The sequence below is a fragment of the Artemia franciscana genome, chromosome 13 (assembly GCF_032884065.1).
Source record: "Artemia franciscana chromosome 13, ASM3288406v1, whole genome shotgun sequence".
Classification (NCBI taxonomy): Eukaryota; Metazoa; Arthropoda; class Branchiopoda; order Anostraca; family Artemiidae; genus Artemia; species Artemia franciscana.
Genome location: NC_088875.1, coordinates 41,447,769 through 41,473,913, shown reverse-complemented (window position 1 = coordinate 41,473,913; position 26,145 = coordinate 41,447,769). Strand labels below are relative to the sequence as shown.

Genomic DNA, 26,145 nt, shown 5'->3' with positions numbered 1-26,145 from the left:
AAGCGCAAAACTATCACAAATCACTATAAATAGGTAAATAAAACCCCAAACAAACAAAAATTACAATAACCACACTAACCAAACTACAATAACCCCACTAATCAAACTATAAAACCACACTAACACTACAATAACCCCACTAATCAAACTATAAAACCACACTAACACTACAATAACCACAAATAACCATCGATATAACCGAGTTAAATAAAAAACGAGCAAAAATTAGTTAAACAACCTAAGAAAAGTCAGAAATAAAGCCAAATAACCTTCCAAGCGCGAAACTACCACAAATCACTATAAATAGATAAATAAAACCCTAAACGAACACAAATTACAGTAACCACACTAACACTAAAATAACCACAAATAACCATCAATATAACCGAGTTAAACAAACAAGAGCTAAGAGCTCATATGGCACTTGTGACGAGGCGAGAAGAGCTAAGAGCCAAGAGATCATATGGTATGAGTTCTAACAAAATTCTATGAATCAATAGATTGGTTTAAAAAGGAAAATAAGAGGTTTAATGCCGGTCAGGATTTAAAATAAGAGCTCTGAGTCACGATGTCCTTCTAAATATCAAAATTCATTAAGATCCGATCACCCACTCGTAAGTTATAAATACTTTTTTTTTCTAATTTTTCCTCTCCCTTTAGCCCCCCAGATGGTCGAATCTGGGAAAACGACTTTCTCAAGTCAAATTGTGCAGCTCCCTGACACGCCTACCAATTTTCAAAGTCCTAGCATGTCCAGAAGCACCAAACTCGCCAAATCACTGAACCCCTCCCCCCAACTCCTCCAAAGAGAGCGAATCCAGTACGATTCTGTCAATCACGTATCAAGGAGATTTGTTTATTCTATCCACCAAGCTTCATCCCGATTCCTCCACTCCAAGTGTTTTTCCAAGATTTCCCCCTCCAACTCCCCCCAATGTCAAAAGATCTGGTCGGGATTTGAAATAAGAGCTCTGAGACATTAATTCCTTCTAAAAATCAAATTTCATTAAGATCCGATCATCTATTCGTAAGATAAAAATATCCCAATTTTCACGTTTTCCAAGAATTCCGGTTTCCCCCTCCAACTCCCCCCAATGTCACAGGATCTGGTCGGAATTTAAAATTAGAACTTTAAAGCACAAGATCCTTCTAAATATAAAATTTAATTAAGATCTGGTCACCCTTTCGTAAGTTACAAATACCTCAATTTTCAAAATTACTCCCCCCCCCCCAATTCCACCAAAGAGAGCAGATCCTGTCCGGTTATGTCAGTCACGTATCTGTCACGTGACAGGTTTCAATTCTTCCCATCCAGTTTCATCCTGATCTCACAGCTTTAAGTATTTTCTAAGATTTCCAGTCTCCCCCCCCCAATTACCCCCCCCCTCCCAATTACGCTTGATCCGGTTGAGATTTAAAATAAGATATCAGAGCTACGAGGTCCTTCTAAATATGAAGTTTCATGAAGATCCGATCACTCTTTCGTAAGTTAAATATACATATTTTTTCTTATTTTTCAAAATTAACCCCCCCCCCCAATAGAGCGGATCCGTTCCGATTATGTAAATCACGTATCTAAGACTTCTGCTTATTTTTCCCCCCAAGTTTCATCCCGATCCCTCCAATCTAAGCGTTTTCCATGATTTTAGGTTCCCCCACCCCAAAATTCCCCCCAATGTCACCAGATCCGGTCAGGATTTAAAATAAGAGCTTTGAGACACGATATCCTTCTAAATATCAAATTTCATTGAGATCCGATCACCCGCTCGTAAGTTAAAAATACCTCATTTTTTCTAATTTTTCAGAAATAACCCCCCCCCTACTACCCCAAAGAGAGCGGATCCGTTCCGTTTATGTCAATCATGTATCTAGGACTTGTGTTTATTTTTCCCACCAAGTTTCATCCCGATCCCTCCACTCTAAGTGTTTTCCAAGTTTTAGGTTTCCCCCTCCCAAATCCCCCCATTGTCACCAGATCCGGTCGGGATTTAAAATAAGAGCTATAAGACACGATATCCTTCTAAATATCAAATTTCATTGAAATCCGATCACCCGTTCGTAAGTTAAAAATACCTAATTTTTTCTAATTTTTCAAAATTACCCCCCCCCCCCCCAATTACCCCAAAGAGAGCGGATATGTTCCGATTATGTCAATCATGTATCTGGGACTTGTGCTTATTTTTACCATCAAGTTTCGTCCCGATCCCTCCACTCTAAGTGTTTCCCAAGATTTTAGGTTTCCCCCCTCCAACTCCCACCAATGTCATCAGATGCGGTCGGGATTTAAAATAAGAGCTCTGAGACACAATATCACCCGCTCATAAGTTAAAAATACTTCATTTTTTCTATTTTTTCCGAATTAACCGGCCCCCCACTCTCCCCCCCCCCCCCAGATGGTCAAATCGGGAAAACGACTATTTCTAATTTAATCTGGTCCGGTCCTTGATACGCTTGCCAAATTTCATCGTCCTAGCTTACCTGGAAAAGCCTAAAGTAGCAAAACCGGGTCCGACAGACAGGCCGACAGAATTTGCGATTGCTATATGTCACTTGGTTAATACCAAGTGCCATAAAAACGAGCAAAATTTAGTTAAATAGCCCAATAAAGTCAAAAATAAAGTCGAATAAACTACAAGCGCAAAACTACCTCAAATCACTATAAACAGATAAATAAAACCCCAAACACATAGAAATTACAACAACCAAACTAACCAAACTAACACTACAATAACCACAAATAACCATCGATACAACCGAGTTAAACAAAAAACGCGCAAAAATTATTTAAACAGCCTAATAAAGTCAGACAAGCACAAAACTACCACAAACAACTATAAATAGATAAATAAAACCCCAAACACACAGAAATTACAACAACCAAACTAACCAAACTAACACTACAATAACCACAAATAACCATCGATATAACCGAGTTAAACAAAAAACGAGCAAAAATTATTTAAACAGCCTAATAAAGTCAGAAATAAAGTCGAATAACCTTCCAAGCGCAAAACTACCACAAACAACTATAAATAGATAAATAAAACCCCAACGAACAGTAATTACTATAACCACACTAACACTACAATAACCACAAATAATCATCGATATAACCGAGTTAAACAAAAACCGAGCAAAATTTAGTTAAACAACCTAATAAAGTCAGAATTAAAGTCGAATAACCTTCCAAGCGCAAAACTACCACAAATCATTATAAATAGATAAATAAAACCCCAAACGAACATAAATTACAATAAATAACAGAGTCACACTCAAAAAGAGCAAAAACTAACATGAGTAGGACTGACAACCCCCATGGCTTCTCAAGACAAGAACATAATTTGCACTTTACTGAAACTGCTCAAATTCTACAATTATCTTTTGGTTTAATGGAACTCTTTCCTTTTCGTTGAAAAACTTGTTTTGTAGCATTTTTTTTAATTAATAGCAGAAAAGCCAAGTTACTTGTTATTTGGAGGAATCATAGGTTAAGTCTGCGAATTAAAAATTGAATACAGGAAGTCACGATAATGAAAGGGCTCAAGTATGGATCTGAACGTGGGGGCTTCCAAAGGCCGAGTGAGCTTTGTTAAATGTTTTCCAAAGGCATTCTCTAAGGATAATATTACGTGCTCGTTTGACGAGTACCTATAAGTACAATCAGCTGTACGAGTGCAGTAAGCTCTGAAAAAACGGGGTTGTATCTCACTTTTTAGAGATGTAATAAAAAAAAGATTGCGATGGCTAGGTCAAGTGTTCGGATAAGGGATAACGGAGATTGCGCTTCTTGGTCCTTCATCTGAAGTCAAGTGAAAAGCAGGTCACCCTCTAAAAACGGTCGGAAGAGGTCATAGGGTAGATCTAAAGATAATTGGACCTTCATTTGAAGGGGGCAAAGATTGAAGCTTTGAACAGATTGGGATAGTAGAGGAGCATGCGCAGCTATGTTGGGATCAGACCACTTGATGCTGCTGTTAGTCTTTGGTAGTAATCAAAGCCTTAGCCAGGGATGGGGTGATGGTTTGACCCCCCGAAATATTTTTCCAACTTGTAAAAACGTAACAAAAATGGATATAAACAAGTTTTTGATACTGTTTTTATTTATTTATTTTTTTAAGCTGAATAGACATAACAAAAGAAAAAAAGTTAATTTGTTATTGCGTGAGAAAACCATGTATAAGAAAAGTAGATGAAAACAAATTATTTACTACGAATGTCAACAATGAAATTATGGCGAAGCTGGATAATCGTACTTTGAATACTAAGGTCAATCGACTTCCCTATTTACTTATTTCGAATAACACTGTATATGAAAAAGCTGTAATGCCTGAAATACAAAAACATATATTCTTACAACCTTAAACAATGAAAAAAAAACTAGAGAAGGGAGAAAGTACTTACAAACTAGTCATATTTGCTAGGGATATTTGGTCCTTTTCGTCATATATAGGCACCCTCTTTCTTTTTATTGGCTCAGACACTATTATCGTCTGGCTTTTCCCTTTTTTCTTGATAACTTTAGATTTGCCACGCCTACCTTTCTCGCCTTCTTTTTGAGGCTTCGCACTGGGAAGAGTAACAGTAACTTCCTCTGTTTTGTTGACTTCCTAAATTAAAATATTTTGAAAAAAAATGTTTATTGACATTCTAATATTTACAAATCAATAAAAGATATTTTTATTGAAAATGAAACTGCTTTCTCCAATCTGTGGAGGGAAGGAGCTACTGATGATCGAAGGAGTTACTTATGAAGGATTATAGTTCAGAAAATAGAAGATAAAGAGGCCATTACGTGTATTCTGTGCAAACATCTATAAGCAATCATGGGCGCGTCCTGAGTCTCCTTGCATCAAAGAAGCAGCTTAAAATGGATAAAGATATACTTAGGGCGTATTTTAGTCCTTTCGTAGAAGCGCTAAAGCGTAGAAGCGTCAATTAAAGTTATATTATATAGAACTTATATTATATAAATTATAATATTATATTAAAATATTATAATTATATTATATAATTATATATTATATTAATATAATTATATATTATATAATTATTATATTATATAATTATAAGTTCTATAATTATATTATAGAACTTATAAAGTTATATTATATAGTTAAATTATATTATATGTAGTGAACATAATCGCAAGCTGGCAACCAAAGAATGGCCCAAGTCATCAGATGGCAACTACGAATGTTCAATTTTTTATGTTCTCTTTTTTGGTGACTGTTTACATAAATGGCATGTCAAGGTCATTTATACTTTTTGTTGTCTTAAAAAACCGAATATCATCAATAAATCAAACAAGATTTGTTTCCTTTACTTTTTTTCCTTTCCTTAAAATTGATTTGTAGAGATTTCCTTAAAGGATAACAAAAAAATTCAGGGCCTAAATACTCTGAAATTTTCACGCAAACTAGCAAAAAGAATCAAGTTTTTTACGCTAAGAATTGGTACGGCCCAATTTTTTCCCCAAAGTATGTTGTCCATCACAAGGCTCCTTGGTAGAGTAAACTTATACTGAAAGTTTCGTACCGACCAACCAAAAACCATGTATGACCCACTTTGGATGTCACAATCGATAAACCCAATCTTTTTGAAAGCACAACTTTTAAAACAAATTCATTTTCAGTAGTTTTTTACTTCACTGAGATCCCATTGTCCCTGTATGTTTCAGCCAATCAAAAAAAAAAAAAATTGTTAGCCTGGCTTCACGTGTCACATTTGAATACAACCGAAGTTCGAAATGCTTTCTATGTAAGTATCAAGCTTATCAGAGACAAAACAAATTGTAGGTAAATGTCGGGTGTGAAGAGTTGATAAAGGCAAAATTAGCACGGAATTTTGTCTTCACAAATTATATTTGATTTTTGTATACATCATTCTTTCTCAATTACTTATACAATTGTTTTTTTTATAGCTGGTATTTTTTTATAACACGGCAAGTTTAGTTACTATCGCTAAGAAATTCAAATCATCACGTTTGAACTTATGTTTTTTTGCAGTGATGGAGAATTATATCAGTTTCTCTTATGCAAAGGTAATTTCAAGCATATTTAAAGAACAAGTCACATTTGACCATATTCATAAATCGATGCAACAAAACTTTTCAAAATATTTCATCTTCATTACTCTTTGCTGGATCTAAATGTAATTTTAAAGCCAACGGGCAAATATATATCTATGCCTTTGCGGATCTGCCTTTAGAAAAAAAAAGTTTGTGGACCCTATTGTTCGATGCCACTGTGACCAAACAATTGGTTTCAAGGTCACCCATGGACTAAAAGCTGCAAGTCTTAAACTCATCAAGAAAAACAAGTTTTTTGTTGTTCCCCAAATACAATTCCCCCTCCCCGCCTACACATTTTATTACCAATCAAAAGATATTTTTTTTTGTATTATTGTTTTTGTCTGTTTTGAAAAGAGGAAGATCGTGGCCCCCCAAAAAAATTCTTACACAAGGGTCTGCTTTCTCCAAGAATTTACAGTTTTCAATTTTAATACGTTCATAAGTTTTATTGTGTGTGTGTATGTGTGTGTTGTGTGTTCTGTTTGTGTGTGTGATTGTGTATGTTCTGTGTGTGTGTCTATTACATAGGAAGATCTTTCCATGCAGGAGTTTTCACAAGGGAAGGGAATTTTCCATGCGAGGGAGGTGGATTTACCAGCATTAATTAAAAATCTATCAGAAATTAAATAAAAAAGTTTTTTCATTTAAAATTAAGGAGCAACGTTAAAACTTAAAACGAACAGAAATTATTACGTATTTGAGAGGTTGACCCCTCCTCAGTACCTCGCTCTTTACGCAAAAGCATTTTTTGAATTTATAGAAAGCTTATTATTTTAATTAAACGGCCCTTGTGTATCAGGAATCATTCTAAATAATTGGAACAAAAATTCAAACTTTAGCGTAAAGAGCAAGGTATAGAGGAGGGGGCAACCCGGTTTAAATTCTGTTCGTTTTAAGTTTTAATGTTGCTCCTTACTTTCAATTGAAAAACTTATTTTTTTTATTTAATAATCTATAGAACCATGCTGTAAATAATTGGCAATTTCCACAATTTAAAACCCTTGCCTCACGGGCTATTGGGGATCACGCCATCTCCAGAATTATATTTGTTAGATATTTTGATTATTCCGAAGAAAATGTTTATCTCAAAATTAGGATCTAACGTCTTAGGGGTTTGAGGGGGGAGAGTGTACAAGGTGGCAAATAAGGGACCTGGAAAGGGCTGGTTGTCCTCAAATTACTTCCGACTCTTTAAAAGATACCCATAATTTTCAATTTCAATCGAAAATCCCCCCTTAAGAATTCCTAGGACCGCTTCCAAAAGAAGTGAACAGGGGAAAAACGAAATAAACAATACTTTTTTTGCACATATATGACTTTTTAGTCAGGCAATACAAGAGCGTTAACACTGATGGCCTGGGCATAGCAAAGGGCATAGCATAGCCCTTGACTAAAAGCCCTCTGGGCATAGACCTGGGCATAGCATAGCATACTCGTTATATTTTTCATTCATAACTAGTTTTTGCGCTTGTTTTTAATTTTCAAATTTTCTTCCCTACTTTTCATTTTTTTTTTAATTTAATCGCTAAAACAGAACTCTTAAATTCTCCAAATAAATGCAAGCTTACCTTTTTTGTAATTTTTTGTTCAGAGCGTCCCACTTCTCCCTCAGTTGGCATATTCGAGACAAACGTCCAGTTTCTTCTTAGATGAATATAAAAGGCCGAATCAAAACCACATGCCCCTAGGTTGTCACCAGGTATGGCTCCTAAATCGTTCGCAGGCGCTTCTTCATTTGTTTTAGGGTCCAAAGAACGAATTATTCCTGGTTTCTTCTTAAGTTCAGTCATTTCAATCATTTGGCCCTCCATTCCTAAATTTTGAGAGTCAAAATTAATAATTGTCATTCAGAGTTCCCAATAAACATTTTGAACACTATGTCAAAGTGGAAAATAGGTACGATAAAGCAGCATTACAAACAACATTTATATATGACATAGCAATATTTTCGTGACTTTTTGCTTAGCCATTGAATAAGAAAAATTATAGAAAAGGCATCATTAAAAAAGTGAAAACCTGTTTAAGCTTCAGTTTCAACTGTCATTCCTTACAACTATACTAATATCCTGTTCATCCGTTCAACTTCCTCCATTTATAGTAAATACTACTTTAGATTTGACGTTTAATAAGTTGGTTTCTACTCGTTTTAGTTTTAAATTAGCTCTTTAGTTCCCAAGTTTAATACAACGCAATGGGTTTCCCTGATGATTGTTGAAAGATGATATAAGCGTTATTTCTGTTAATAAGTTACTTCTCTCTAAAAAAAACTCTCTCATGTAAAAAATCGGAATCCTTTAAACTAATATATGCCGTAATACGGTCTATACTGTAATGACGAAATAATTTCGTAATGACGAAATTTATGACGAAATTTATGACGAAACAGATAAGAGTTCCAAACAGGTTTTGTCATACAAAAGACAGTGTGGTCTTAAAAAAATAACAGCTTCGTATATGTGGGAATGATAGACCGATTTTGAATTCAGAAACATTTCGTTTGCTATTAGATTAATAGAAAATTAATTCAGCAACTATAAACTCGGCACCATTTCATTCTTTAATTAGAAGAGTAGAAGATTGTACCACCTTTATTAAAAATTTAACGCAATATTAAAGAAGTCAAGATAGCTAGTGGTAGGTAGGTAGGTAGGTAGGTATGCGTTTATTTCATAAAAAACAACTAATAAAATTGTACTTACAATCAACAATATGCTGCTCAATTTAGGGACTTAAAATATCCCTGTTCAGCAGCGAAAGAACAACACATAAATGATAACTATTCATTCAAAATCAAAGAAATACACAAAGAAAAAAAAACAGACGAAACATTATGCAATCTCTAAAAAGCCATCTCTTATCTTACGAAAAAAAAAGAAAGAAAAAGGGACAAAATAAGGTTTTCAGACCACCTAATACTCTCTGGAATAATGAGCCCTCAAAGTCAATTGACCGGAAACATTCCGTGGCCCGTAAGTTATTATTTTGTTCAGTATATATACTTTGTTTTAATTTAAATACGTTACTTTCTCAGCTGATAATGGTGACTGACTATGTCATCGAAATATCTAGAGCTTTATTTCTTTCAGCGTCATTTAAAGCAGTAGGCTTGTTTCAAAATCGCATGTTTTGCAAGGAACATAAACCTCAGCCAGAGAAAGTTAAATATACAGATTCGGAATTTAAAAGTAACTTTTCAAATATTTTTCTCAAATAATATAGATAGTGGATTTGCGGGACCTGATTTTACCCCTTTTGATTAAAAAAAAAATTGGTACAACGGTAATTTCTGTTTTTTTTTTTACTTTGGATTCATTATTATTGTAATTTCGTTTATCCATTCATCTTTCTCCATTTAGAGTAACTTCTACTCTTTTAGGTTTGATGTTTAATGCTCGAATAAGCTGGTTTTTACTCGTTTTGAGTTTAAATTGGCTCCTTAGTTTCTATGTAAAAACTAGGAATCCTCATCACTAATAGCTTAAAAGACTTATCAATCTTTTAAGCTATTAAAAATCAAATTTTAAGCTATTAGGGTAATCAAGCATTCTAAGAAATGTTTGATTACCCTAAATATTCTGAACTTACAGAGTCCTATTTCACTCCTCTCTCTTCTTTCTCTCTTACCCCTCTCTATTTCTTTTTTATCACTCGCTCTCTTTTATCCTCCCCCCTCTCTCTCTTTTTTCTCTCTGTGAAACCCATGTGGGAAGCACAGGGGTTAGGTGATAGTCCTCTAACCTGCACTGGTATTCCTGGATGTATATCTGAAACACGTTTGCTGAGTCAGGTCATAAGTGTCACTATTCGACCGCTTTAAAAGATCTAAATCCAAAATGACCATTCATGATAAAAAACAAAGAGAGAGAGAGAGAAATCTCACGAAAAGAAAACAAACGGGACTACAGTCAGTAGAAGGCAAAGACAACTAAAGCGAATCAGTCGCTTTAGCGTTTTCATTGAAGCAGCCCTATTTAGCTTCTGTGGCACTCAGTCACAGTAGTGACAATTGTATATAGAGATATTTGTTGTTTTTATTTCTTAGTTTTGGGTTTCATTTGATTGTAGGTTATTTTAGTTTTTATCTTTGCTTTCTTAGCATTGAAGAGGCCTTGTTTCATCCAAGCGAAAAACCCGCGTCAATTTAGTCTTGTCTTTTCCTTCTATTGGCCGTAGTCCCGTTTGTTTTCTATTCATGAAATTTCTCTCTCTCTTTGTTTTTCGACCGCTTTAAAAAAAAATAATAAATTCTTAAGGCTGTATCCACCTCTGTTTCACCTGTTTCTTTAAGTACCAAGGCCATCAAAATTAAAACATTTTCTGGTCTCTGGAGCCATGTTAGGTCTATTCGTACCCCAAAACCCTGATTTTCTCAGATTTTTCTTTTGGTTGCTTCAAAATTTTGAAGTTTTTAGGGCAATATTACGTTTACGTATGTATTACCATGTTGAGGTATGAAAATCAATAACCAAAACTGATTTATTCAACATGGCTGAGAAACTATTCATATGAGGAATTGGTGGTAGAGAGGAGGAAGTGGTGGTGGAGAGGAGGAAGTGGTCTATTCATTCTTATTGAGGAAGTGGTCATCAGAGGTGGGCTCACATGCCGAGTTTGATTTACAACTTTTTTCAGAATATGTCCTTTCAACATCCAATAGAAAGCGAAAGAAAACTAAAATACCTTCATAGCTTCCAAGTAATGTTCCACGAGCAACAAAATTCAAATCCTCCCAGTACTTGTATAAATCTTCCATCTTCTCAAAGGTGTATTCTTTAGTTTGATACGTCAAATTTTCATCCACACATAAAAAGCTTGGAGGAGTTATCGTGGTATCTCTTATGCTTGCATGCTTATTCACATATACCATAACTTGGTCTTTGCCTTTCATTAAAGATGGGCCAAATTGGATCAACCCAGCAAAACACAGGTTTTCTAGGTTATAATGCGTCGAAAACAAATACTTTCTTGCATATAAGAGGTATTTCGTTATTTCCTTCGGCAAACATGATATCTAAAGTAGAAAAAAAAAATCAAGAAACAAACGAAGAGCAAAAAACGTGACAGAAAGACAGAGAGAGAGAGGGAGAGAGAGAAAGAGAGCGAGAAGGAGAGATACAGAGAGAGAAATAGAAAGAACAAGAAAGAGAGAGCGAGAGACAGTGAGAGGGAGAGAGAAAAGTTCTACCGAAATTTGCAACATGCCAATTAATTTTCCAGACAAAGCTGGAACTATCATTATTCAGCCCACTAAACAGTTTAGACAAGAAGCAAAATAAGATTATCCTATATGTAAAAGCACACTTCTTGGGAATTCGCCAGATGTTTGTCATCTACAAATGTCCAGAAGAGGTTGTCGCATGCAAACCAAACTTTATACGGAGTTAAAGCTAGTACTACTACTACTACTACTACTAATAACTCACTGCAGCACCAAGCCGCCTGAGGCCAACACAGCTACGCACGCTCCTCCTCCAACCTAATCTATTTAAAGCCTCCCTCTTTACACCCTCCCAGGAAGTTCCCATTTCCTTTAAATCCTTATTTATGACATCCTCCCACCCCAGACAAGGACGACCTGCTTTCCGTGTAGCCCCAGACGGTTGGCCAAAAAGGACAATCTTCGGTAATCTGTCATCCTTCATCCGTAGAACGTGGCCTAGCCATCTCAACCTTTCTTTCATTATAGCCCCAGAAAGCGGGATTGAACCACACTTTTCGTACAACCTACTGTTTGAAATACGGTCAGTCAGCCGGGTACCCAGAACAATCCGTAGGCAATTTCTCTGGAAAACATCTAGTAAATTTTCATCTGCTTTTCGGAGTGTCCATGCTTCAGAGCCATATTTGACCACTGTCATCACTGTAGCTTCCAATATTCTAATCTTGGTTTGTAGGCTTATCTTTCTATTCTTCCAAACTTTTTTTAACTGTGAAAAAACACCCTGAGCTTTAGCTATTCTACTTTTAACATCTTCACTGCTCCCACCATCTTTACTAATAATACTACCAAGGTAACTGAAGCTCCCAACCTGATCAATCTTTTTGTTACCTAAGGTCACCTGTTCATCTTCACTTATTCCTAACCTTAGTGACTTAGTCTTCTTAACATTAATTTTCAAGCCTATTTTAGCACCCTGAACTCGTAAAACCTCTAAAAATTCATTCATTTTGCTCACACTTTCATCTAATATGCTTAAATCATCAGCATAATCTAAGTCCAGGAGCGTTCTTCCTCCCCATTTGATTCCATGGTCTCCAATTGCCTTTCCTGTGCTCCTTAAGACGAAGTCCATCAAAATGATCCATATAAAGGGGGATAGAACACAACCCTGCTTAACTCCTGATTTAATACAAAACCAGTTGCTAACCTCATTTCCTACCTTAACCGCAGCAGTATTATTCTCGTACATAGCGCAAATCACTTTAATGTATTTTTCTGGTATACCATATAACGATAAGACCTTTGTTAACGCTGTTCTATCAACAGAATCGAAAGCTTGCTCATAATCGATAAAACTAAGGACCAAAGGTGTTTGACAACGAAGGGACTTCTCAATTATTAACCTAAGAGTGAAAACATGGTCGACACATCCTCTACCTTTTCTAAAACCGCATTGTTCTTCCCTTAAAACTTTGTCTACAGCATGTCTCAGTCTAAAAAGTATCATATTACTCAGTAATTTGCTACCTACAGAGACCAGACTAATGCCTCGATAATTCCGACTAATTCCGACTCGATAATTCCGAGCTAGTACCCTCGAAAGAAAAATCAGTTAGTAGGAATAGTTCAGAGATATCCCAGAAGGGATAATCACCTCTTGGCCAAACTCGCTGAAGAATAAGAGTTTGTGTCCTTGTTATGTCATTTGGGGATCAGAAACAGACCAGGGGAGTAATTTCATTAAAATGCGGGGGGGGGGGGTGGACCAAACTTTCCCAGATAAAGTGAAAACAACAGTGAAAAAGGCAAAATAAGCCTTATAGTACCATTAATGCAAAGAAATACTGAAGAAAACTGACCCGTTTCTCTGAATTATGCTGGCTTATCTTCTTTTTGACAAGATTTTTAAAGAAACTAAATTACAGCCGTAGGGGCGAACAGACTGGGGTCTAAAGTGGGGGCGAGCTGGGGTCTAGAGGGGTAAGTTGCCTCCCACTGCCCCATAGCAAACAACGCCCCTGAAACAGACTCAACCTCTGTGGGGATAGAAATGAGGAAGGGGGTTATCAGAAGGTCTAACATAAGCGGTAGTAGGACATAAGCTAGACATGGTGAAAATGATAGTAATTGTCCTAGTTATATCTTTTTCGTTTAGTTATACCTTTTTAATATACCTTTTTAGTTATATCTTTGTTTGTTTCAGCTCTGATGTATTTAGCCTGCCTAAGCTTTGCCGGTGAAGGAATTCCTAAATCCTAACCATTGTGGGATATGCCAGAATAGTTTGTTAAACACCAACCAGACCTAATGTAAATAGGGTTTAGAGTCCTGGTTGGGTTTTCAGGGAGTTTATACTTGACCATCCCTGGTGAGAACCAAGAGCAACTGAAACGATCTTTGTGCAGAAGGAGCCGAGTATCAAGGTCTATTTTTGCCAGCTTAATTACCAGACAAATTAGCAAAATCAGCGAAAAAAAAACACAAATACGGTTATGGTATCAAGCGTCCATTTTCAAGCAGGTCCCCTGCAAGAGAAATGCCCATATCTTGTAACAAGCATTCATTTGATGCTTGTAACATGGATGCTTGTTACAAGATATGGGCATTTCTCTTGCAGGGGGCCTGCTTGAAAATGGACGCTTGATACCATACCCGTATTTGTGTTTTTGTATTTGTGACAGAACTTGACTGTATTGGGTCTGCAACTATTTATTGTAAGTCAAGTATTTTAATATTTGCTATTATCTTAAACAAAAAGATGTCAATGCATTGACAACTTGAAAATTTATTATGGCTTATATAAAAAGTGAAGGTATTTTCAAGTTTTAGCTTGAAAATTAATAACTAGCTGAGATATCTGGTTTATACTTCATGTATTGAGCCAAAATACATCGAATGGATGCTTGTTACAAGATATGGGCTTTTCTCTTGCAGGGGGCCTGCTTGAAAATGAAAGCTTGATACCATAACCGTATTTGTGTTTTTTTTCGCTGATTTTGCTAATTTGTCAGGAGATTTGATTTAAACTTGGCTGGGATTATAACTTAGAAATTTACTCCACCTTTAAAGAGTGTCCAACAGATACTGTCACTGGTTGTGTTCTGCATCAACGCTTCACGGGCCCTCGAATAGCCATTTAGTTTTTCAAGGTAATAGATCTCCATAAGCAGCAGTACTAAAACTAAAATTTATAAGTCAAAATACTTACTGGTAAGTGCCTTTTCACGGGATGATTCATATATTCGGAGATCCCAGGAATAGCGTAATTGGTGTTGACAAGTTTCAAGAAAATGGACAATGGCATTCGGAAAATAATATCCCCCACTAAAAGCCATCCTGGCTCGTAGTCTTTATATTCAGGCAGCGGTTGAACAAACATTTCAGGGCAAACAGCATCACAGTACAAATTTGGCAATGTTTTTGCCAAATCCTCGTCTATATCATGTAACTCTAATAATTTTGCAAAAGAAGACACTTGATCCAAATCAGTTTTTCCTCGATAATCACGGGCCAAATAAAATAAATAATTATGTAAAATTTGCATCCTTATACATTTTGGTTCATATCCACGCTGTCTAGCAGCTTTAGTGGAGCGCGTACTTGATATAGCAATTATCTCCTCTTCACTAGATTTTCTTCGCTTATTCAAATGTGGTACTCCTTCCTCTAGCTCTGTGATACCTGACCTCTTAGCACCTGGCTTTCTCATCAAAGCCCCAAGTTTAAGTGAATTTTGCTCCAAAGCGCTTCTAATTTCAGCATGCTCCTTCGTCACTCCTTTTTTACAAATAAATTCGGCAAGATTTTGTTTGCCATAGCCAGATATTTGGAAGAAATAAACGGAGATTTCACCTTTAAGTTCAAGTTCTGCTAATAAGCTCCAAAGGGTTTTTTTGCAAATGGTCCCGTAACTAGACTTGCCACTTCGTTCTTCATGTCTAATAATCTCATGTCGAAGAGATGCAGACCCAGAGATTATACTGTGTTTATTTATTATTTCCAGTAAATATTTTCGACGCTCCTGTTTTGTATCAGTAATTAACTCACTGTCAGCGTCCAAAGTCTTTGTTATTCTCCTGAAAAGACAAGTAAAGTTTTATTATGATTATTTTCTCATTATAAAAAATTATCTTATTTCTTGGTATAATATTATTTCATTAATAATTTATACATTTTAATATTACAAGCATGGGGCAGTTACAATACTAAAATACAAAATTATTTATTACAATATTTTACAACAACTTTATTACAGTTACCCGAAAGGCCAAGTAAAATTGATCTGTCATTTAGGTTCAGTCAGATTTTGCTTCGGCTGCTGGAAATTAAATCGCCCAATAAAATAAGATGTCCTAACGTGGTTTTAGATTTTCTTTTTTAAATTTGTTGATGAAGAAATTGTTTTTAAACGAATTTGCTATGATAGTGCTACAACTAATAGTAATAGCTCAATGCAACACCAAGCTGCGTGAGGCCCGTGCACACTCCTCCTCCACCCCTATCTACTCACAGCTTCACTCATCAGCCCCTTCCATGAAGTTTATATTCCATTTAAGTTGTTCTATATGACCTTTTCCCGCCGTATTCACTTTCTGTAAAGCGAATAATAAGTAGATCTACGTTGCATGGGCAACATGATGTGTTGCGACAACTTTTGTTCGGCTTCGCCGATTAAAGTGTTGCGAGAGCAACACTTCGTTTTGTTTCTCGCTTCGATTAAACGCTGAAGTTGTTAATCTGTAAATATCTTAAAATACATACTAGGTACACCAACTCGCAAAGTTGCAAACCCCTCATTGCAACTAGTTAAAGTTGCAAACCCCTCATCATTGAAGATGATTGTAGCCTAACAGCCTATTTTTAGCAATCAGAGAACTTTTAATGTTTAAGATGCACATCTGATACCATTTCTCTACCGCAATCCCATGGGCGAAAAACCGAATGATAAACTCAGCTGAAATCGCGAACAGAAATGGGTAGAAACACAAGCAAAAACCATCCTTTTTGTCCCCAGGCAGGATTTCTACGAAGCTTTCTAAAATGCAAAGTCATATTCATCAATCCGGCCTAAGGTCCACACTTTTCATAAAAACCACAGAGAATAGACCCTTACTACTTTCATTTTTTTTCACGAAACATGTGAAGCAAACGTACTCATTTATATAATTCCATAGATACATCATACTGTAAACATAGTATTTTAAAATTTTTCTAGAAATGATTGTTTATATGATTGTTATAATGATTGTTTTCTAGAAAAATCTTTGTTTATATATATTGATACAGTATGTTGAAAACAAAGTACTTTAAATTTTCCTAGAACTGATATCGAGAATCGTAAGGAAGTCAGACTATGGTGCTGAATCGAAGTCATATCAGGACCACGACTACAACGGAACATATAAAGCAAACTTAGTTATTTTAGCACTTCCATTAATATAATATGTTAAAACATATATTTAGTTGAATCTAAGTCAGATCTGTGTCATGATTACAAACTAACATAAAAAGCAAACTTACTCTTTACAGCTTCGATATCCACTATGCATCGTTTCTGTAATTAAAACGTCATTTGCCATTGATTCAGCCACAACAATTCCCTCCTCAAGTGGCACGTCCATCATAATGACATTTTCTGCTTCACACTCTTCAGCTTCCAAATCAATAGTCAGATCACTGGCTTCTAATTCTACTGTTTCGTCTTCCAGATGAGCATTGATTGCGCCTTGCATTAAAGGTATGTTCGATGCAGGGAGAGATTTGGTGACTTGTTTTGGCTTTTTCGATTGTGGCTTTGGTCTCTGATATGTTGAAGTTCCAGTAATTGAAGGTTCTAGGTCAGTTGGAATTTGATTCTCTTTCTCCGTAGGGACAATGTACCTTAAAATGGAATGAAATATCAAGTTCTACCAAAATTCAAATTTAGAAACAAATTTCAAATGCGTGATGTTTTTATTAGGTTAATATAGACATGAATTTTTCTGCTTCAGTAAATAGACTTCAGTGGTTTTTTTTCTTCCTTTCTTTCTTTTTTCAATTGCCATATATCCATATCCATTACATTTTTATATTCTCTGGATTTGTAAAAGTGACCACAGAAAAAAAGAATAAAGCAACAAAAAAATTAAGAATGGAAACGTATATACTTTCAAGCTTTTTTTTTATAAAAGAATGAACACAATCGAACCAGGAAAATGCCAAAAGCCGCTTGACTAAATCAAACAATTTAAAGCAAAGAATAATTTACCAGATAAAATATTAAATTAAAAATATTCTCATTGAGATTTTAATCAAAATAAGTACTTCAAGGGTTTTGAGTACAATTTTTTTGGGAAATGCCAAATCACCAAAAGAACATCGACTGACTGTCATCAAGCCTATGCACAGAGGGCTTTTTACTAATGAATAAAAAGAGACCTTTTATTTACTTTCAACATTTTATCCGACTAGAAAAATATTTCCTCAGCTATGATTTGAAAAAGAAGCCAACCGAATATCCGGACACAGGAAAGGATTCTTTGTAGTCGCTCACGTAAAATTCGACTACCAAAGAGGCTCCTGACGCTACAGGAAACCCGACATTCTACTCTAGTTAGAACTTAGCTCGAGTCATTTCTTCAGATGTCAAAGGCAACTGTGTTTCCTACCCTTGAGAATCATTCAACTTTGCCCTATAAAAATCTGTAACAAAATCAACTCCAACGAAAAGAAATCGGTACGGTGTTTGTACCTAAATCTCACTTCAGTTAAGGCTCCACCCCTCACTAGGAAACATAGTATAACTGGACAAATAAAACCACATATAAGCCGAGAGAAGTGCGATGATTTAACTCTTTAAGTTTAGGTAAGTATTCCTTGGAGATCAGAAGTTCAAATTATGACAAAATTGTCTACTCCACCATACGCAACGCGCATAACAGCTTTTGAGTAACTTACAAAATAGATAGTGTCTTTGTGACCTCGAATTTCATGACATGCACTAGCAAAGGTAAACGAGGCCAACATCTTGACAGAGAGGTAGGGAGGCGATTCCAATAATTTTAGATAAATTATTATTAAAATAAAAAAGATTAATAAACAGTTTAAAGCTTTAATATTTTTATTTATTAACATGTTCTATGTTCTTTCTTTATTATATTATTAGATTTCTTGTTTTATATATAATTATAAAACAAACATATATTATAAACATATACATATATTATATTATATATATTAAATTTAATTATTACATTTAATTAACCTAGTTTTATATTATATTTTATATATAATAATTACATTATTTTATCTACTTAGTATACCCTATTTAATATTTATTACTTTAATACCATATTCAAAATAATGAAGGTCTAACAAATAAAATAAAAATTAATCGAAAAAAACGAGGGTTTATACTTTGTTTTATCGGTATTTGTTCAGAACATAAAACATGCTTTTTTGCATAAACTCTACGCAGCTCAAACCAGTCTTTTCATTTTAATAGCTTTAACTGTAGATTTTCAGATGTTCAGTCCTCCCTTTAAGTGAAGAAATCTTCTATAGTTCTAAATACCAGTTTCAATAATATTCACTATTTAAAAACACACTAAATAACGATTCTATTGAAATGAAACAAATTCTAGGCGAGACTGCTATGCCTGCTTGTGAATACCAGAATTGGTGGCAGTGGACAACCTGATCATGCTACCACTGCTACCAATCGTAGTCCACCAAGTGATAAGGGGGAGGTGTTATGATAATATATTGCTCTAAACGAAAAATACAATGTCTGCCAGGACATCATCTCCTTTGCTGAGACTGCTATAAGGTTTTTCGGCTCCATTCCTCATCAGAGGAATGTGCTGGCCCTTAGAGGACCCCATCAATAGCTTTGCAGTCAATAGCAAATTGTCCTCCAAAGCTTTCTTTTTACGTGGTTCAAAAATCAATAGATGCCCCAGATCAGACTGATTCCCCGTAAACGACTTTCTGCTCGTTTTGGGACTATGGAGATAGATCCGTTCCCGATAGCCCACTCACATATATGCTCCTTAGGTCTAAATGTGATCAGTACCTTTAATTGGTTAACACGGTTAACCAGCCACAACGTGCATTGCCGAGACTCTTGTATATCACCTCTTTACAAGAGTTCAAACAGTACTTACAATTCATGGCTAAAATAAAGGTACTTTCTGTCTGATCTAAAACCTTAATATGAAATTATAGATTATGTATTTCAAACATATCAAGCCGTTCGGCGGTGAGAGATAAGACCATTTTTTCTTGAAGGGGGAGGGATTAACTGCATGAAATATGCGTTTTTTTTTTTTTAATATTACAACTTTTCTTCCATTTTGGCACAAATTTGGTTTTGCTACAAGGACAAAGAATGAAATTTATTCATGCCTTGTATTAAACTAATTTATTCAAAAATGCGCTCTTAGTTCATTCGTTTTCTGCCACTTATCATGTACACGTGCATATTGGTATCAAAATATTAAAAGGAGCCGAATTAGATGAAAATCGTCAAGTTTTGGAGAGGAGAGGTCAAGCCCAAAGCATACTTACATAACAGTTTTTTGTCGCTTTACTTGTAAGGTAACAAGGCTAACGACCTTGTGCTTGGTGAAGTATCGTAAAATAGTTCTTGAATCTAGCTTAGAAAGGCCCAACTTATTCCCAAATTCTGTCTGCGACAATCCCTGAGGGCCCGCTTCGCGGATTACTTCATAGGCAAGTCGTCCTAGGCCCATCCTATAGTTCTGCAAAATCCTTGACATGTCCAAAATTCCTGTAAAAACCGTATTAAATTTAAATTGCACCATTATAAAACCAGAGGACTTACGCCCTTTCCTACTCGAGTTCAAGCTAAGTGTTTTCCAAGATTTCCCCCTCCAACTCCCCCCAATGTCGAAAGATCTGGTTGGGATTTGAAATAAGAGCTCTGAGACATGGATTCCTTCTAAATGTCAAAATTCAATAAGATCCGATCACGCTAATAAAAGGTCCATTTGCATTGAAATTTTACTAAAACAGAGATCCATCTAGCGCTAATTTGATCAAGATTTTCCATAGAACTTTCTGTTTGGCCGAAAAATTCTATGAAAAATTCAGATAGGCTTATAGTTGCCTTAAAAACATAGGCTCTAAGCACAACATTGTCAAGACATTTTATCTCCGCAGCATATGTATCTATAAATATTTTATTCGTAAATATGGTGGAAAACTTGATTCAAATTACCCAAAGAATTGATTAGCCACAATCAGAAAACTAGCAACTTGAGTAGCTCCTGTAGCGTAAAAACCATTGCCGCCATCTAAAGTCCATTTATGCAATGAGTTATTTTGACATAAAAATTATAACCGCACTTCTACATCAGAATCATCACACAAGGCTGCTTAAAAGGTAGTGAGAGAGAAACGGGGTAAAGAGTTATTTCATGTATCTCTATTAGTTAATTGATAAATAGTTGTCGACAAGATTTCAACAGATTAATGTCGCATTAAGGCCTATTCACAATGAAATTTTACTAAAATCGAGATTTAGCTAGCGCTAATTTGAGCCAATCCGATTTTTCATAGAACTTTCTAATTAACTAGAAAATTCTTTTAAAAGTTCTCATTAGCTTAAATTACGATAAATAAAAAGTTAAAATAGGGATAAATCCTTATGATAGACAGTGATAAATTTCACAAAAAATACTAGATATTTCGGTCACACACGCAGTGACAGTCGTCAGTAGTAAAGACAGTCACTGCATATGTGACCGAAATATCTATAATTTTTTTTTGAAATTTATCACTGTCAATTAAATGGATTTATCCCCGTTTGAACTTTTTAATTATCGTCATGGAAAGGCAGCGTGGTCAGCGAAATTATCTTGGCTCAAATTACTGGTAGCAAATTCTTGATATTAGTAAAATATCAAAGCGAACGGGCCTTAACCTCACTCTCCACAATATTTCCTAGAGCGAACATCATGAAGAGAGAAAAAGTAAAATCTAGGGAAGCAGCGAACAAGAAAAATTTTTGTATTACATTTTAAGAGACTAAGGGAAACATCGGTAGAGAAGACATTTTAGTTCCAAATTTTACACTCTGTTATATAATTTTAGTGAATGTTCAGAGGTCTAATTCTTAAAAATAAGCAAATATTCTAAAGACCTAGTCCTTCATAAACAAGGAAAATGTAACATGTACAGAGAAACTGAATGAAAAGAAAACTATTAAATCATAAGATATCAAAGAAAAGCTCTTAGACGAGATATTTTGGTTTAGAACTTTAGACCACTGATCTCCACTTGAGGAATATTGGAAGGTTTGATCTTTAAAGAGTAAAGGATATTTTAAGCCCCAAAAACATATTTAAAAGCCTTATAGGATAAACGTAAATAAAGTACAGAGGAATACTAAAATTTGTAGCAGACAATTTTATAGTTGTAGCATTATTTGTTTATCATAAGTGTGCAGTTGATACTGTGCAGTCTAGTAGTTCCCTGACCGCTACTCTTATTGCACTTTTAATTACAAGTTTTTTGTTTATATGAGCGTTTGTTTTATTGTTATTCTTCGTATATATAATTCTATGTTTCTTTCATTTTAATTTTTCAGTTCTCTCTCTGATTCCTGTTAAACAAAAACCAAAACTTTTAACATCGTCTCAGTGTTTTTCAGGGTCCCCAAAATAAAATCTAGTTCCCAAAATGCTCCCATCAAATTAACCCTAATGTATTGATAGATCCAAATTTACCCGAGAAAGTTTGGTAAAATCTCCAACAATTCGGCCCCAAAAACCCCAGCAGTGTTGAGTGATGTAACGAGGTGAAAGATCGAGGACCCAGGCATAACCCGTCACAGCTAAATTTTGGAAATCTATAACCTTTTTCTCAGATTAAAATACAACTCAAAATGGTTGAAAATCATTGAAAAAACGAAAATTTTACTGTTCTTTATGCAATTTTAGATTTTTCCCCCTCAGAAAAGGTCTAAGTAGTATCCCAATTCTGGATCGGTGATTGAATAATTCTGAGGTCAAGGAATTCAATAAAATGTGAATCCGTGTAGCCGAAAACCCCATAAATGAGAATTACAGTCCCCATTTTAAGCAACAAGGAAAATTATGTTTTTACATATGTCTCTTTTTTAAATAATTTAATTTTTAAATTAAAAATTAAACAGAAAATTCTGTTTTTACATATGTCTCTTTTTTAAATAATTCAATTTTTAAATTAACAATTAAACAGAAAACTCTGTTTTTACATATGTCTCTTTTTTGGTGTTATTCCTAATTAAATCAAACTATTACTATGAAACAGGTCACAAGTAGCATATTTATTTATGAACCAATGTTGCATAACTACCATCGACGTCGTCTTCATCATCTTCCATTTTCTTGTCATCATCAGGAGTTTTATTATTGGATTATCTAAACCTATATTTAATATTATAACCCTGTTGTAGCACACTTGATTGACGCTCTGCTTGGCAATACGAGGCCCGGGCTTCAATCCCCGCCGCAGCAAGGTTGGGTGACAAGCTTGCTACTTGTCCCGCTAAAAAAGACCCAGCAACTGAAACGTCGATTCGACTCCCTATGCGCAAGCAATGGCTCACGAGGATCTATCCGTTTTTATTCTTAATATTATAACAAGCAATATTATTAATTAATCGATGATATAATATAAATATAATTTAATAGATAAATTATAATAAGTATTTTTATTATTTAAACGTGATCTTATTCTTATTATTGCAAATCAGTAAAAGAGAAGTAGAACTTTTTTCTATGTATGTGTCAATTTTGTTCAAGATAGGTTTTTTCTTATTCTTATTTTTCCCCTTTTTCCCATTGATAAAGGCTTCCAGGAGTGGAGCTGAGATATTCGGAATTTATCATTGCTTGCATAAAAAAAAGTTTTTATTTTTCCTAAGATCACTGTCTTGCTAAAAGTTTTACCTTTTCCGGTATTTTCATTTCGTTTTTGTTGTGTCTTATAGCTAAATTTATTATAAAGATCAATAAAAAACCAACAAAAGCGTCACATAACTACCTTCAACACCATCATCATCATCTTCTCCATCTTCTATTTCCTCATCTTCATCGGGAGTTTTCAACAAATCTTGCTCTCTAACATCAGGTTCCACTAACCGCAAAATGCTAATTGTTTTCTCGCCAACCCTTCCTTTATAACTATATTCCTCTTCAGAAGCACCAGGGTAAAATGAACGATAAAGCACCCTCTAGAATAAAGAAAAACGTGGAGGTGAAAGCAAAATAATTAGAATAAGATATCTGAGATTATCTTCACAAACACTTTAAAAAACTTATTCCCATTCTGAACAATATTCTCCGTTCTGCAGGTACGGATGTCCTCATTCGATGCCCTCCGCCAGGAGTGCAGTGTGTGGTTGGAGACAAATAATCCAACGCTTGCTGTATCCTCCCGCGAGAGATCTCTAAAGTACAGTCAATCTAAATTAATTTTAAAGGTTACCTAAAACAAATTGCAATAGTTAGTACCATTTGATTTTCTTACCATTCAAACCAGAAAAAAATTTTCTACTAAAAAATCTGTCCATGCAAATTGACACTTTTTTGTCAATTTTTGTAAAATAACGACAACGACTTAAAACAAAATAATTTGCACTTCTAAAAGTCGGTGATAAGAAAATCTGGTGCATACGTCACGAACATGAACTCAGGCCCATGTTTTGACCATTCATGAGTCGTTTGCCCCCCCCCCCCACAAAAACACACGCACTGGATAAAGCGTGCATTAATACACATTGGATATTACGCGAAGTCAGATCCACGCAGAGAAGAGTAACAGAAGGTAGAGGAGTAACAGAAGTACAGAGACTTCAGTGGATAACGGGACGTCCACCCTGTGCTCAAGTTAATCTTATGATGCAAGAACTGGCGGATGTTTTGAATCACACAAGCGACTAACACAAAGAGTCTGGTATTTAAAGACATCAGAGGGACTGCAAGGAAACACAAATAGTTATTGACTTTTTCGAGCAGTCATCCCCTTTTGAGCGTTATCCGCTATCACTTCGAAGACTTGCTACTGACATGACTACTGCAGTAAACTTGAACGCCGACAATGCAGTAGAAGTCGGGAAGAAGATTCTCGACAGAATGATAACGAAATCTCTGAAGGAACATTCTGTCAGACGGCAGGATCAGGCACTCCTTATGACAGCGAAGTAAAAATGGGGGAGAAATCCACCCATGTGGGTGCTTTGCTTCACAGGATTACCTGGGTGAAGGAAGAAACATATTCGGAGACCTTAGGCCGATATTGGGTCTGTGTTTCGGCCAAATATCCAGCCGCCATTATTGTCTCTGAAGGCTGCGACATCGCTGCTTCGACAAAAAATATGAGTCATCTTAAGCGAAAACATGTCACTGGGCGGGAAGTACTGTTTAGCCCAGAAATGAGACTGACCACCAAAAAAAAAAAAAAAAGAATAAAGCCCGTTCCGTCCACGTACTTTCTGATCATTAACAAGGCGAATGTCTGAGAACCATTCAAGCCAAAGCTGGAGCTGACTTGCTAATTGTGCTTATAGCGGGTGAGTTTTCAAAGACTTGAGACATTTGAGCTATCGGTGACGATACCGACTTGTTGGTGTTGTTACGTTATTATTGTATTCCTGAGCACCACAAAGTCTCATCACCGAATTTCTATACGTGCAAATTGAATTGTTTTAAAAAATCGCCATTTCAGAAGAAAAGACAGTGTATTTTTGCTTCGTCCAATTTTGGCCGATTTTTTATACCGCTGAAGAGAATTCTTTTCCAGTTAGAATAGTATCAAAATCCAAACTTTGTTTGAAATTAAGCCTTAGATTGACTGTACTTCTAGGTACCCATTTAGAGCTGGGTCGATTTTGGCTGAGCTTACAGAGTCAGACCACCTCTGTTTCAAAAAAGATAACCAGCAACTTGTCTTCACACAGACAGAACATCATAATAAAAAAAAAATATCTGATAGTTTGAAAAAGAAGTAGCCAGAAAAAGAGGACGTTTAGGAATAGAGGGGGTTGGCCTTGAGCCCAGGCCTTTTGTTAGCTTGTATCTTGTTAGCTTTTGGCAAAAGTGAAGGAGATATTAAGAACGAAAGCTATGAAAAAATATCAATTTTCAGATCACATCTCATCCTCAGAAAAATCTAGTGTCGTCATTCTTAACGTTTTAAGTCTCATTTCCAATATTGAATATAGAATATAGAATCCTGGAACCATTCAGACTTGACTAAGGTTTATCCGGGTCTAATCTCAATTTTGTGAAATTTCACCGACAAAATAGCGCTACGAAGTAGGGAAAGGTGGAAAATACAGTAACGACCAAGCGATTTTCTTAAATATTTTTAAGTTTTTTCCCTTTGATTTTCAATCGGTTCGTGTTGGATTAATGAGACTTAGAAAAATAGTAATATTTTATGAAACTTTTGAACAGCAAGCCTCTCAAGAAAATTTTCAAACTTACAGAGGGAAAAATGTCGAAAGTTCAAAAGTTGAAAATTTTTTACTCATTAAAAAACTGAAGTATAAGAATTTGCAGAATTAGCACTTTTCTCGTTGTCAAATTGACAAAGAAAAATCTACTTTCATCTACCATGTATTATGTTTTTACTAAATCAACTCGAATAGCTTGGTTTATTATTTAATAACTTGGTTTTTTAATAACTTGGTTTTTATTTTTATAAAATACGAAAAGAAAAAGGCAAATCAACAATTTCCTTTTTTATTTAGAAAGTACCACAGAAAATCCCGCTTAAAACTATTCAAATCTGTTATTTGCGATTTATTGACACAGGAAGAACCAGTGGCGTCGTCTGAGGCGGCAGTTACGACCCCTCAATATGGCACTTGTGACGAGGCAAAAAGAGCTAAGAGCCAAGAGCTCATATGGTATGAGCTCTAACA

The 26,145-nt window shown here is 35.3% G+C and overlaps 1 protein-coding gene across 3 annotated transcripts in view; it reads right to left on the bottom strand.

Moving 5' to 3' along the window:
- Positions 1-26,145, bottom strand: part of LOC136034944 (general transcription factor 3C polypeptide 1-like) — a 136,030-nt gene that overhangs the window by 66,395 nt on the left and 43,490 nt on the right. For all 3 annotated transcript variants that reach the window (XR_010619301.1, XM_065716482.1, XM_065716483.1), the window contains exons 7-13: positions 23,262-23,451; positions 19,779-20,001; positions 16,752-17,111; positions 14,440-15,307; positions 10,751-11,081; positions 7,639-7,883; positions 4,402-4,607 (exon numbers count right to left, since the gene is read on the bottom strand). Coding sequence is in view for 2 of the 3 variants with exons in the window: in XM_065716482.1 (XP_065572554.1) it covers positions 4,402-4,607; positions 7,639-7,883; positions 10,751-11,081; positions 14,440-15,307; positions 16,752-17,111; positions 19,779-20,001; positions 23,262-23,451 (2,423 nt within the window). In the remaining variant the exon portion in view is untranslated. The remainder of the gene's footprint in view (positions 1-4,401; positions 4,608-7,638; positions 7,884-10,750; positions 11,082-14,439; positions 15,308-16,751; positions 17,112-19,778; positions 20,002-23,261; positions 23,452-26,145) is intronic.